This window comes from Epinephelus fuscoguttatus, linkage group LG4, assembly GCF_011397635.1.
Source record: "Epinephelus fuscoguttatus linkage group LG4, E.fuscoguttatus.final_Chr_v1".
In the NCBI taxonomy this organism is placed as follows: domain Eukaryota; kingdom Metazoa; phylum Chordata; class Actinopteri; order Perciformes; family Serranidae; genus Epinephelus; species Epinephelus fuscoguttatus.
The window spans coordinates 39,299,323-39,314,669 of record NC_064755.1 but is presented as its reverse complement, the minus strand read 5'-3'; the positions used below and the strand labels follow the sequence as shown (position 1 = coordinate 39,314,669).

Sequence of the window (15,347 nt, the reverse complement as noted above, 5' to 3'; positions counted from 1 at the left end):
AAATTTTTATGTTTGACAAATCTGTAGATTATTTACCAGATAAATCAATTAATCTTTCAGTCCTAGGATGTCAGAAAATAGTTTAAAGATTTCCCAGAGCCCCTGGTGATATATTTAAATAGCCTATCTTATTTACTGTCTGCAAGGAAGCACAGAAGAATTACATCTAAAATAGCACAACAACTGATAACTTTGGATTTTCTTCCTTTTCATGCTCTTGTTGGAACTGGAAAATTAGAAAACCTAATTTTATAGATTTAATAATGATGCATAATGATGATGACCTGCAGCTTTAGAGTGGTTTAGAAAAATACTGTTGTCTTGTTTAGTCTTGTTGATGTGCAATTTGTGTGTCTTGCTGTATCAGTGTGAAGTATGCAGTATATTGTATCTGTAAAACATTTGTATTTATGTTTTGAAACTAATTTTGCCTCAATCAGGTAGTTAATTTGTGTTATTGTGTGACTTTAGTGTTCTAAAGGGTTACTTTGGATTCACCAAAGTCACACAATAACTTAATCAAACTAACTGATCGATGCAGTGGTAGATCAGCAGCTCCTGTGTTCAGCAAGGTAAAATTACTGTTTTTGTTAATAGAGTCTGGCTTTGAAGAGAGCATCGATTAATTTCATTTTCAAGACAGTTTCCTATCAGAGAGGGCTGCCTGTTTGGGAAGTAGTGAGCACGACTGGATAAATTAGACTTTGATTATACTGGGTTCTATATGAGTTGTGTGAGAGTTTGTAAATGGATGTTTTGATATGCTGTTGTTAAACCTGATCCTCTTACTTCAATTCATCAATAATTTCCTGTTTTTGGATTTTTCATTCACCGTGGAGGCATGAAAGAAAAATACAGTTTTCTGCAAGAATTCAGCATAAACACAGGGTGAGTAATAGATACACAAATGGTCATGGTTGAAGGGTGAAATATTCCTTTGATAGTTCTGCTGAGCTGCTCCCTGGATCCCATAATACACTGCAGGTTGGTGCATTCAGTCAGTAAAGGTCATGTTGTGTTCACTTACAGGAACAATAAAAAGGCTGCTGCAGGATGTGATGCCTGTTTGTTCAGTTAACAGTATGAATGTGTTGCAGAGTCACACAGAGTTACACATCAACAAATTAAACATCACACCTCATCCTGGAGCTTCATATGTAGATGACTTAAGGTCAACAAACAATGAAACAATGAACTCCTGCGCAGCTTCTTTTTACAGCACCATTTTATAGTTCACAATAGATCTAAAGTCCTGCTCTTGGTTGTAAACTGTGCCTTAACTTCAGATGACAAGAAGCCAACTGCGTCTTCTCTGAAGCTTTCTGTCACAGCCGATCCAGTTACCTCTCCTGTACACAAATTTTCTATCAATACTCTGAGACACTATAGAATCTGTTCTGTAAGTTTCATCTTTCTAACTCTTATGAAACTCTTGGACTTTCTATTCATATTGTTTGATATTAATCTTAATTCTCATTCTTATCTGTTTCCTTTAGTGGACTTCGACCACCAGCAGCAAAACCTCATTCCTCTTCCATCCCGGTTTCCTGTTTGCCATTATTTCATCCCTACAGATGTATTTTTCAAGATAAATATATATAGATTACTGTTAATATTCATTTTACATGTTTATTGCTGATGTAGATAATAAACATTTCACACAAATAAAATACATTTTTCTAGAAAAACATCAGTAACATAAGAATTTAAAAAAAAAAAAAAAAAAAAAGGACAAACAATATAAACCTAGAAGCCTTTCCTATTTCCTAGTTTGTACATTCTCTATTTCCCCTCTCACCTCCTCTCCTCACATCTTAGTCCCACCCAGTGGACAGGCATTAACAAGATGAGACATCCTTGCTTCAGAGCCATCATTTTAAAGTGATGTTAATTACATATGACGTGAGGCACAGCTGCATCATCTGTCTATTGTTTTGTTAAAGCCTACTGCTCTATAATATGATCTCTTTTTGTCTTTTTTAGGCATCATTTGGGGGGCTTTATGCCTTTAATGACAGGACAGTTTGAGGCGTGACATGGGGAGAGAGAGGGGACAACATGTAGCAAAGGGCTGTAGGCAGGAATCAAACCCACGGCTGATGCAGCAAGGACATTGCTTTTGTACATGGAGCACCCGCTCTACCCACTGAGATAGTAAGCAACCCAATTTCATGATCTCTGTCTGAGCATATGTACTGTACTTGGAATTCAATAAACAACCTCCTCGCTCCTCGAGATGCATTTTAGGTATTGGGATGTCCTTCAAGATGAAGCGCTGAGATCGTTTTCTAAGTGACAAACTGGAGGGTCAAGGAGCCGAGGAGGCACAAAAGCGGGAAATGGGAAAGGCCTCTGAATGACTCTTCCTGCCTTCAGCATACATGTGATTATTCATGTGATTACATGATACCTCAGTGTCAGTAGGACAAAGTCAACTTTTGCATTCTGAGGCGAAAATCTTGAAAGTTTAATAACAAAAACATAAAAATAAAGTTTTGGATCTGACTTTGTTCTGGCAGAAACTCAACATGAAAGAACTTTTTCTGATTTTCCAACAATAACATGTTAAAAAGAGTCACAGTAGACAGTAGTTATATCTTTGAGGCCTCCTGAGCCCCTGAATCCCTCAGAGCTGAACCTCAATCTGTAAAATATTTATGACAACCACACAATTTAAACATTTCTGACTTGACGAGACAAAAAGCAGCTGAATGCACTTTTAGTTTTGAGTCTTAAAATCCAAGAACTGGGACATGGCAGCAGGGATGTTGTTCTTCTGAATTATTTCTTACCACTATATCAAGTTGTATCTTCGTTTACAACATCTGTAGGAGAGTTTGACTGTTTCCCAACACCTAATAGAGTTACTCTGTAAAGAGGGCAGATGATCCAGAGCACTCATGTTTGATGCAAACCTCCTCCGTCTTTCAGACGTAATAAAAGAATGTTTAAAATCAAGAAAAACAAAAGTATTGTTGTCTGTTAACCAGCCTTCATGTGGTGGCAACAGACAGAACAACCTGTAATTCAGAGTTCAGACTCCATCAAATGTCACAGCAGAGCAGGTGGATATTTCTCTGTTTATCCGTCTGATGATGAAGAAACTGGTTCACCCAGAGATCAGTTTACACACCAGGCTGCAGTTTGTCTTATTGCACAAATATCATCTCAGTCCCACCAACATGTCGTGTTCCTCCTGCTTTATGTTCCTGGTTTAACAGTGAAGATGTTCCTTCAGGACGAAGCAGCAGGTCACTCCAGATATTTGGGGATGCATCCTTGTAGTTCGATGAGCTCAGGCCAGTTTTCATATTTATTCTTTGCGTTGTCGTTCTTTAGGTACTGAAGCAGACAGACAGACAGAGACGATATCAGCAAGGAACCCGGAAACTACTCATGTGACGCCATTGATCAGACCATCGTCTCACTTACTACCAATGTAAATATGTGTACTGAGACATGTGGGAATGTGTACATCTTTATATGTGTTTGTACTACACACACTATGTGTGCATTTGTATATATATTAATGTGTGTGTAAACAGTGTGTGTATATATACTAGGGGTGACCCCGAATAGTCGATGATTTGGTGATTCGATTCGGAGAAGTCCGATTCCCCTGCCAGTCTCGCTGTCAAATCGTCGCAAAATGTGGTTATGAAACAAGACCGTACTATTCTGACTATATGGGGGTGCTCACTGCTGCTGAACATCTTGATTTGACATAGAATGTATTTGATTTCTAGTAATTCATGATATAGCCTATTTTGATACAAACATCAGCCTAATTTCTGTTAATAAAAAATTGAAAATGATGCATGCGTTTAATCAGTAGGCATAATCATTACTACGCATGAATAAATCACCCAGTTGCTCGATCCAAATAAGCTGAGGTGAGTGAGTGCGCTGCAGGACCATCAGAGCAGCATCGAGGCCTACGATGATTTACAGTGGCCGAGCGCATAAACAAACAGTTCGGAGGAGGTACGTGCTCTCAAATCAAACTTTTTTTGAAGGATTATTCATTTACCTGAAGTTACTTGAAACGAATTTCACTGCTGATTGTTTTCTTGATAGACTCTGATTTTTTATTTGGCTACTTTTTGTCCAACGTGGCCAAACAATTGAGAGCGGTGACGCACGGGGGTTAGAATTGTGGGGTTAGATCACCACATGATTCCCGAGCGCGGCACCGCTGCTGCTCACCACTCCCTCAGGGGATGGGTCAAATGCGGAGAACAAATTTCACACACTCAGGTGTGTGATAATCAGTGGGACTTTAACTTTAACGCAAATGAGCTCATTAATCAATGAGGAGGAAAACAATTCCCTTTCTCTTTCATTTGTAACAACAAAGCCCTTTGTTATACACATATTTAATAAATATGTGTATAACACATATATTTTACTGTGGGTGTCTGGGGAAGGTGGGATTTGTGTGCTTGAATATTTGTGTATATATTTGCTGAAAAACTTATTCATATTTTTTTTTTCAAGGGAAACCAGATAAAGATATGTTGCCCTTTTAGAGCTGCAATGATTCACTGATTCACTGAACTGGTTGACAGAAAAACAGTTCAGTCACTGGTTCACAGTTCAAGTTGGTCAAATAAAACAACTAATCTGAATGCATCTCCTTAGTAAGCATTTATCACAATTTTCTGACAATTTATAGACAAAACAATTAAGTGTTTTATTGAGAAAATAATTGTCAACATAACAGACATCGATAGAAATATTTAAATTTAAGAAAACTGTAACTATTGTTGTTAAATGTTAACCAGTCTTTTTCATCCATAATCAATAGCTGCAGCCTGTTTACCCTTAAAGCAAAAGTTAAGTACTAAACTATTTGTTTGTTTGTTTGTTTGTTTTACAGTTTTACCAGACTGTGCAACAATGTCAAATATTAATCATCTGGGTTTTTTCTTGTGCCACTGATGTTTAATCACTTACAGATTGAAACATTTAATCCCTAGACACTGCAGCATCACAAATGTGTCTGAACATCTTGTATGTTTGGAAACTGTAGGATCTTCACTGACATTTTAAAGATAAGATAAAACTTTTTTATCCTGAAGGAAGCTGTTGTGCAGCTGTTGCAAAACAAGGTATGAAAAAGTGCAGATAAACAAAATATTAACAATAAATATTATCAATAAAATGTATGTAAACAGTGAATAAAGAAACAGCTTTGAAAATATTTGGAATTTAAATGCTGAACCCAGAAGAGTCTGTGTGGTGTTAAAGAAGTTCATATAAATATAAATTCTTCAGTACATGATAGTTGTTACCTTCTCAAAGTTGTTCTGCACTGACGCTCCTTTCCCACCAACAAACACCCAGTTATCTCTGAATCCCAGTGACTTGACAGAAGAACTTCCGAGCTCGGCAATCAGCTTCCTCGCATCTTCATTCAACCTGTCAACACACACAGTGTGGATCAGACAACTGAGACAGTCACTGTCAGAGCTGATCAATATGTAACTCAACAGGTTGATCAAAGAGTGAAGGAACAAAATCTAAAACATTAAAAGGCTTCAATCATCTCTGAAAGGGTAACTTCAGCATTTTCTTATATGGACCCTTTTCCCATGTTTTTGTGTCTAAGTGACTGATGGGAGCAATCATTTTTGCAACTGGTCCTGTACTGAGAGAGAGCGCTGCAGTCGGCAGCAGTCAAGGCTGTAATGTAACCACTAGGGGCACGTACACACCATCAATGTACGTCCACTAGAAGTGTTTGTTTTTGCCACTGACAGGTTCAGATTGTCATTCTAAGTGTCTAACACATTATGGAAGGGATACCTACAGAGATAGACCTTCTTGTCAAAGAGTAAGATCATTTTAGTTTAACTAGAAACAGCCCCAAAATCACCATCACCAAACCAACCCGACTCCATTCAAATAAACAGCAATTTTATCAACATAAAGCACACTTAATTCAGAGTAGACAGAAACAAAATAAAACTCACAAATTACTTCTTGGTTCATCTTTCCACTGTTCCAATAATCATCAACTCTGGTTTGGATGATATAAACCCTTAATTCACCCAGTTAGATGTGAAAATATGCTGGCTAAATGCACGCTTAAATTACTATTAATTTAAATGGAGTTTGGTGGGTTTGGTGATGGGGCTCTCGGGGCTGTTTCTGACTGAACAAAAGGGAACTTACTCTTAAACAAAAAGGTCAGTCTCTGTAGGGATCCTTTCCATAATATGTCAGACACTTAGCTCACAGAGCATGCAGCTGCTTCCCTAAACTTTTTTGAGGGAAACATCTGAAAACAAGGCAAATATATTTCTATCTGTTTTGCTCTTCCAATGTTTCATCCATCTTTAGAAACAAAACATACAAACTAAACCTGCTGATTTAGACGTCATCAGAAGGAACTTTTAATGTGTCTTCTTAGAGTTTCAAGTTCCTCAGCTCAACAGTTGAGCTTATTGAGCTTAGATTATTGAATGAAAGCACATTAAAGTCTTGAGTTTGGCTCAGTGGTGACGTTTCTCTGCTAACAGTAGATGTAAAAAGAGGAGAGACGTTTACTTTGACGAAGGCTCGTCGTAGGACGCCATCAGCACAGCAGATCCCACCTCGATGCTCTTCAGGAGCTCGATGAGAGGTTTCACGTCTGCAACACAAACGTCAAATTTTTATTAAATCTGTCACTGAATCATTTGAGCACACAGAACCACACGGTAGTTACATTATATTAATATCAGTTTGTACGCACCGCCACTGTACATGTTGAAGTGACTGGTCTTTATGATCTCCCCTGTTTTACCTGATGAAGAAAAGGAGACTTTAGAGACTCTTAACAATCAGCGATAATTACTGAAGCACAAACAGCGGCGATGCAGCGGTGAACTGGTTCAACACTCACCGTTTATTACAACGATGTTTATTCCAGGTCCAGCGTTGTTCAAGACGGTTCCAAGAACCCTGAGAAAAATATCAGTTTTCTGTGGTTATCAGTCTCATAGATGTGGGTCAGTATGAGTCTGCTACACCTGGTAGATTCAGAAGGCTGTTTTCATCCCATTAAATATGCATTAACAATTAATCAAGTTTCACTGTCACTTTTTCTCGGTTTGGGCACCAAAACACAGCCCATATGTATTAAATCAACATTTCTGAAATGACATAGTATACAGGCGGACTTTGTCATCAGGGGGTGGAGGGGATGATGGATGGTGTGATACGGAGGCAAGACGCCTACCAAGCTGCAGACTATCGTTGAAGACCAACAAATAACAAAACCAGTTATATACGTTGCATCTTTTACCGCCTGAGAAACATGACGTTGGGTTCTGAGTGCAACACTTATACCTACTTTCAAGGGTTCAGAGGCAGGTTGCCTGATGTTGCTGAGGGACTGTAACCAGCATCATATCAAACACGTCACCAAAACAGCCTTCTTCCATCTCAGAAACATCACCCACCTCCATCCATCCCTCTTCTTTTCAGCTGCAGAGATTCACACTTTCATCACTTCCAGACTGGACTACTACAACAGTCTCCTCTATGGTTCGTCATCTAAGACACTCAAGAAACTACAGTATATCCAGAACTCAGCTGCTTGTCTTTTTACACACTCCCACACCTGTAACCACATCACCCCAATCCTTCATAACCTCCACTGGGTCCCCATCCCCCAGCGTATCCACTTCAAGTCAAGGAAGTTGAGGATGAAACACCTACAGCTTGTTTTGGAGGCAGATCTTTGGACCCACGACGTTAGCGGCTCCGCTCTGGATGTAGAAGCTGAAGGTATCCGCCGGACAGTCTCTCATCATGATGCACGGCCCGGCTGGAGAGGAAACTATTAATCTAAATTAATCCACCATCTGATCAACGTCACTCATTAATCCTGATCAGGTTGAATCGATCACTCACGTTTTGGGGTCACCCTCGACTTCTGACTGGCGGCACCAGAGTCTTCAGATAAAACAAGACGCAAATCATCTGCAACAACAATGGATATATTATGAAACCATAAAATACATAAAGATACAGACTTGTACAGCTAGATATCAATATACAGCTCAAGTGACACTCAGTGGTGGACAGCAAAAAATAGATTTTAAACAAAGTATTTCAACTAACCCCCCTCTTTCCGACAAGATAGCATAACATTGATACCGATGGATGCCATAGGTCCTCTAGTTCACTGTAATACAATATAATCTAAGCGACAGTGTCTTCACTGAAATGGGCTTTAATGATGACAATACATTTATTTCTCACGTAAATACATAAAACCTGTATTGTCAGTGATATAAGTCAGTAAGTGGATTGTTGTACATGATCCCATTTACGGGTTAACCATAGACAAACAGGAGGTTTTGTGTCTCTATCAACAGCCACTTCTCTTTATTGTCATCTCTTAAGCATGGTGTGCCTCAGGGGCCAGTCCTGGGACCAATTTTATTCTCCTTGTACATGCTTTCCCTTGGGCTCATTGTTCAGAGACATGGTGTCTCTTTTCATTTTTATGCTGACGATACACAGGTGTACCTGCTCGTTAGATCTACAGACCCTGGAATGATGTGTTCACTTAATGACTACCTTACTGATGTTTAAAGCTGGATGTCAAAAACTTTTCTTTAACTGAACTCAGACAAAACAGAAATTGTTGTCATCGGGCCCCAGCAATGTTACACAACAAATTCTGCCTCTAGCTGGTCAAACCTGTTGCAACAAGTCTTGGAGTCTCATTTGACAGTAATTTAAGTTTTGAGTAGCACGTCACAAAGCTCATGCAATCATGTTTTTATCATCTTAGAAACATTTCTCAAATACGACTAATGCCATTTTAACTTTTAAAGACACTGAGACAATTTTACATGCCTTCATCTCTTCACGCCTGGATCACTGCAACAACCTGTTTTCTTGCCTGAATCAAAAATCTATTAATCGACTCCAGACTGTACAGGATACAGTTGCCAGAGATGTGATCACATCACTCCAGTTTTAGCCTCTTTACATTGGCTCCCAGTATGTTTTAGAATAGATTTTAAGATTTTATTGATTACTTTTACGGCTCTTCATGGTCTCTGACCCAGCTTTATCTCCGACCTCTTAGTGCCGTAAATGCCAGGACATACTTTGAGGTCCTCGGGCGGAGGTCTTTTGTATGTAAAAGAGGCCCGACTGAAAACTGAAGGGGACAAAGTGTTTGCTGTCAGGGCCCCGAGGCTCTGGAACAATCTGACAAAGGAAATCAGGTCGGCCGAGTCAGTGATCTGTTTTAAGTCCCTTCTTAAAACATACTTCTATTGGTGAGCCTTTCCTGATTTTACTTGATTTTTAACCTCTCTAACTCCGCCAGGACGCCGACATCCTTGCTCCCCCCCTCCTCTGTTAAATGGTATCTCCCAGGCGCACTACGTCATCAAACCATGTGATGTTTGGTATTGCCGGATTCAGGAAGCTCTCGACTTTTAAAAAATAACATCGTTTTTCTTTTATGTCTTATGGATTTTGCACCAGAGCAGCCCAAACACACATAGTCCAAAATCGCAATGAGTGGTGACAAGTCATGTCATACCGTTTTTCAATGGGAAAAGTTACAGGATTACTCGCGATCTTATGTGGAGCTGTTCGCGGGGACTTAGCTGGTTTGTAAAAGGTACAAGTCTCACTCCTACCACTATTTTTGGCTGAGATACACCGTCTAGAAAGTGGGATCATAACTTTCATGTTTCATATGGCTTTATTTGGTGATATTTTATGGTGTGCCTGTGTCATAAACAACATCAGCTATCATAATCACACCTGATTTCAATAAGGTACAATGTTTGAAGCTGGCTGAGTGTTGTTTGATCACTGATAGTACTGTTTTGAAGCCGAGTGACCGACTTGTTTTTGGAGCTCCGCCTGGATCTTTTCATGGAAAAAACACTGTAGAATGGTCATACTTTGAGCAATCTTCTTCAAATTTGAAACAAATGTTCATTGACAGTGTGCCTACAGCCCAACAGTGTCATTTACCTGCTCAGATAAAGCCACAGACAGTTATTCATCCTTAAAATCATTTTTTATTTTATTTTAGGCAAAATCTTCAATTTTTTACTGACTTCAGGGGCCCTCTGTATCACCTAGAGTGTTTCTGACACTTTCACAAGAAACTTCAGAGAGTTTTCTTTCTGGCAAGACCTCATGCATGCATGTAGTCAGAGAGGTTCAGACGCTACAGTCATTTTAATTTGGATATGTCATTTTAGGCGTTTTTGCTGCAAAATGGGGGCGGAGTACAAGAGGTTTTTAGACCATCTTTGATTTCCTCAGTTTTTATATACTGCAGTGTTTTTATCAGTTCTTTAAAAGTTGTACCCTTTGATCTCCCCCTGACAGCGGGCCTGGGTAGGTCTATTAAATATTCCTACCTCTGATGACTTGAAACGGGTTGCTGTATTTCTGCAGGATGAGTGTGAGAAACAGAATCGCCGGCACCAACACCAACATGAACTGTAAAACCTCTGCAGGAGACAAACAGAGACAGACACAGACACAAACTCTGTTAAAGTTGTCATCGGCTGCACCAGTCAGACTGGATCTAAGAATTTTTAAATGGTCTAGAGATTTCAGTCCATCCAGTTTCCAAACCAGTTGGTCCTAACAGTTTAAACTACAGTTGTCAGGGGTGTCGTAGTGGGTGCAAAATAATTTAGTCCGCCCCTGCACTAGGATTCCTCTCTAAATGCAGCCAAAGCTGAATGACTGACTGCTTACGCTGCGAAGCATCAACGTACACTGCTATATCGATCCCCACAAAGGGGATATCGGGGAAAAAGAAGAGTCGACTTTGCTTCGTTTTAAAGGATCATGAAACAGATTTGTTATTAAAAGAATTGTAAGAATTAGAAAAAAGACATTTCATTTATGTATGAGAGGAACTTTGCCTTTTTAAGTTTATCATTATCAGTGTGTTAGAAGTCTTTCTTGTTCTGAATTATCTTTGTGGAAAAAATTAAATCGATTCCACTGTTGGATCATCCTGTTTCTTATCTTTTTGAACTGATTTTACTCTTTTTCAAATCTTTTTCTATTGCCTTGTATTTCCTTTAGACTTTCTCTGAAAGCCTGTCTGTGTCTTGTGTTTGTGCACTTTGAATGACCTCGTTGAAAGGTAAATATTCCTGTGGTGAGGTGTCAATGTTGATCTAATGCTGTTAGGATCACATTTCATTTAATGTGAATTTAATTTGATCCTCCTCCTTTATTTATAGTCTTGTAAGTTTGTTGAATTGTTGGATGTTTGCCTGCTCTAACTGCTGAATCATCCTGTTTAAATGAAGGTTGAGTCAATTAATAAAAGAATAAAGAAGGTTGGAGGCTGGTCATCCACAGAGAAGAAAAGACTATAAGAAAGAAGAAAAAATGATAAAATCCTACATATTCATGCATCAAGAAGCCAACGTTCACCATAAATACTTCACATTTCATCATTAATATTTGTTTTTAACTTTACTGAATTACAGATTTTACACTGTTTTCCACAATATGTGAAGAAACAGACTCTCTGTGCCACCTGATGTTTTCCTGTGCAGCCTACAAGTACTGTACCTAATGTATATGCACTGGATCCCTTTTTTAAAATCTATATTTCTTATTTGTATTTTATCAATTTTTATTTATTATCAGCAAATTTAATATATATTTTTTCTTCGCTCCCCTACATTTAATTGTTTGGCAATTTGCCTGGATTAATTGAGTGAGGTCATGTGTGTTTGTACATGAGTGTATCCTGTATGTTTATATAAATGCTAAACTCCTTAATGAAGTTATTTAATAAAAGGTTAGTTAAAATGATTCATCATGAACAAAACATGTTTTTACTGTCTATGAACAAAGTTTGGCATGTGAGCATTTATGTTTGCAGCTCCTTATATTATTATGGTTGCACTTTTTGGTTCCTCTCGGCTGTTTCAAAGCACTGCTGCAGGATTTTTGTACACAATCTTTTAAATGCAAATGTCGCATGCATTTTAGCTGGTCTCTGTCATCATGTGTAGTTGCTGGGGTTTTTTTTGCAATTTTTATGGTTCATTTTTACTATACATTAACACACTTTTGGGGTTTTCTTTGTAGTAATCTAATTTTGTGTTTTAGAGCTTCACATTTTTATATTGTGTTTTTGTTATGTCGTCTGTCTGTAACTTTATGTTGCTGCCTCTTGAAAACGACATTTTTAATCTGTCGGTTCATTAATCGGTCACTCTGGTTAAAGCTACTCTTACCTTTCTTGCATATCACACAGCACAAAAAATTCGAACATTCACGTCCTCATTACATCTATGATACACATAGACGTTGGCAAGCTAATGTTAGATACACGTAAGAGAAGAGGGAGTGTAACGTTACAACCAAGACAGTCAAACACAATCCCGTTGAGTTTTATAACTCAACCGGAGTCAGTAGCTATGTTTCCATCCAAAAGTGATTCGAATCATTGGGAAATGCGCATTAAAAGAAATACGAATCCTGTGTGTTTCCATTAAATGTACGGACTTTGGTGAAAACTACGAACTTGCGCGAGTTTTCCACAGAACCAGAAACAAAACAAATCTTGCATTCTTCTTCTTCTACATTTTCTGGCGGTTGGCAACCAGCTTGTAAATGCTTTACCGCCTTCCTGACCCGGAGTGTGGATATCACCATGGAGAGAGGTGCGCTACGTCAGACTTAATTCGAACATAACTGTTTCCATCCCCCATTTTGCAAATCAACATTTTTTCGAATCAACCAAAACCAGGCTAAAGCGGGCGTATTTTAGTTTGTGATTTTAATTCAAATTTTGGCGTTTCCATCATAATTTCCTGATGCAATACTTCTAGATGCGCATCTAAACAGGCTGATGGAAACATGGCTAGTGATGACTGATGAGTTGTAGAATAAGGTCACAGTGCTAATGGATGTTATACATGTGCGGTTATGTCAGTCGGAGGCCTTCACGTGGGGAAGACAGACAGGACGCTTGGCCAATAATTGCATTTGGTCCGAATGCAATGATTGGTCAGAATTTTCTTAGAACCTTATGACAATGGTATAATTATGAGTTTTTATCTCTGGTGGAATTCACTTACATTTTAGTGTGCCATCAGCTTATTGATAGCATTTTAATCTAAACAAAGAAAAGCGTAAAATTTCCAGAAAGGTAAGTGTTGCTTTAAATAAAGGTTAAATAAAACAAAATAAAATAAAGTCTCTTTAAAATCCCACATTAGTTGAGATGTATGTGAACTATTACAGTGAGCAAGGGGACATTTGTTCGACAGGAAACCTCTCCCACTTGTTATCAGTAACATCCAGGTATGTACATAATCAATAAGGAAGTAACTGTAATAAAAGCACATAAACACACACAGACCAAATGGAAACTTACTTCCTTTGATGTTTTGTCGTCTCGACATTTTTCCTGTTAATAAAAGAGAAAACATTTAAAAATCATTAATAATCAAAAATGTATATCTCCTTTTTTTTCTCGCTTTAATTATTTTTCTGTTCTTACAGGCTAGTTTCAATCATTTTCCACATTAATGATTTTGTCTGTAAAATATCAGAAAATACAATTAACACTAAAACAACATCAAAAAAAGAAAGACACATGTGTAGGCCACCTATTTTGTTCAACCAACAGTCCCAAACCACAAAACATTCAATTTAATTTCATTAATTTTTAATTTTTCTATCTAAATAAATAAATACCTTTATAAAACAGAGATGAAAATGTGTGATTAATATAGGCTATTTTAGGTGCAGATTACATTACTCCATTACAAGTACAGCGGAAGTAAAACGTAAACAAGTAATACTGCACCTGACACTTAACTCTACTCCGTCTGCATTCCTGAATGTGTGCAAACACCTGTGCAGGTAAACTGATGTATCACAGCTCCTCAGAAAAACAACCTGTCACTGTTTACAGTATATCGACACCCACAGATCAAAGATATATAATATTAGAATAAATAAAACTAAGAGATGAATAAAAAGAAAGTGTGGCACTGACCCACTCTGACGGTGAGCATGTCTCTGACGTCCGGCCTCTCTGACACTGAGTCCCATGCGATGTTCAGTTACCGGAGCTGCTGGAGACAAACAGGTTGTTCCTGTTCCGCTTCCCTGAGCCTGATTACCTGGTTACAGCCAATCAGCTGCACCCGCAGGGCCAGAGTCCACCTCACTCACCTGGTGATAACATCATCATGTAAATTGTTTTTTTTATAGCTAGATATGAATCAGCTTTTGTTATCATGCTGAACATGATGCAGCTCTAAGATAAATGGTGCCCAGGGAGCTCATCAGACTGAGCAAAACTCTGAAATATGTTCTTATTCTTCATCTGCACCTCAACAATCTGTGCTGAGTAATGCATCTGAGCTGTGATGCATTCACTTACTGTGTTATGTACTTAAGTGCTCCTGAGCTGTGATGCGTTAATTACTGTGTTATGTACTTAAGTGCATCTGAGCGGTGATGCGTTCTTTGACAATTGTATGTAATTAAGTGCACCTTAATGATGATGCATTCACTTACTGTTTCATGGACTTTGGTGCATGTGATGTGCTCACCTACTGTCCTTACTTCTGTGCATTCACTTACTGTTGTGCGTACTTTAGTGAATCTGAACGGTGATGCATTCACATACTGTAGTACATAGTTTAGTACATCTGAATGGTGATGTATTCAGTTACTGTAGTATGTACTTTGATACTTTGGTGAATCTGAACAGTGATGCATTCAGTTACTGTTTTTCGGTACTTTTGAACATTTCAATAGCGATGCGTTCACTTACTGTTGTATGTAATTTATGTAATTTAGTGCATTTAAACGGTGATGCATTCATTTACTGTAGTGCGTACTATAGTGCATCTGAACGGTGATGCGTTCATTTACTGTAGTGCGTACTTTAGTGCGTCTGAACGGTGATGCGTTCATTTACTGTAGTACGTACTTTAGTGCATCTGAATGGTGATGCGTTCACTTACTGTAGTACGTACTTTAGTGCATCTGAACGGTGATGTGTTCATTTACTGTAGTACGTACTATAGTGCATCTGAATGGTGATGCGTTCACTTACTCAAGTACGTACTTTAGTGCATCTGAATGGTGATGCGTTCATTTACTGTAGTACGTACTATAGTGCATCTGAATGGTGATGCATTCACTTACTGTAGTGCGTACTTTAGTGCATCTGAACGGTGATGCGTTCACTTACTGTAGTACGTACTTTAGTGCATCTGAATGGTGATGCGTTCATTTACTGTAGTACGTACTATAGTGCATCTGAATGGTGATGCGTTCACTTACTCAAGTACGTACTTTAGTGCATCTGA

The 15,347-nt window shown here is 38.4% G+C and overlaps 1 protein-coding gene across 5 annotated transcripts; it reads right to left on the bottom strand.

The window, feature by feature from the left end:
- Positions 1 to 1,615: 1,615 nt before the first annotated feature.
- Positions 1,616 to 14,120, bottom strand: zgc:101783 (uncharacterized protein LOC447883 homolog). Of its 5 annotated transcripts, none has more exons than XM_049575250.1 (10): positions 14,021 to 14,117; positions 13,394 to 13,426; positions 10,395 to 10,487; positions 7,903 to 7,971; positions 7,708 to 7,828; positions 6,890 to 6,948; positions 6,740 to 6,790; positions 6,553 to 6,637; positions 5,295 to 5,421; positions 1,616 to 3,342 (listed from the first exon to the last, which is right to left on the bottom strand). In XM_049575250.1, exons 1-10 carry the CDS (start codon positions 14,037 to 14,039, stop codon positions 3,253 to 3,255), a joined length of 747 nt encoding a protein of 248 aa, XP_049431207.1. In that variant the 5' UTR covers positions 14,040 to 14,117; the 3' UTR covers positions 1,616 to 3,252. The 5 variants fall into 5 exon arrangements, with proteins under 5 accessions (XP_049431207.1, XP_049431208.1, XP_049431209.1 ...); XM_049575251.1 differs by having other exon boundaries at positions 7,708 to 7,816; XM_049575252.1 differs by lacking the exon at positions 14,021 to 14,117 and adding an exon at positions 13,829 to 14,009.
- Between the last annotated feature and the right edge of the window lie 1,227 nt (positions 14,121 to 15,347).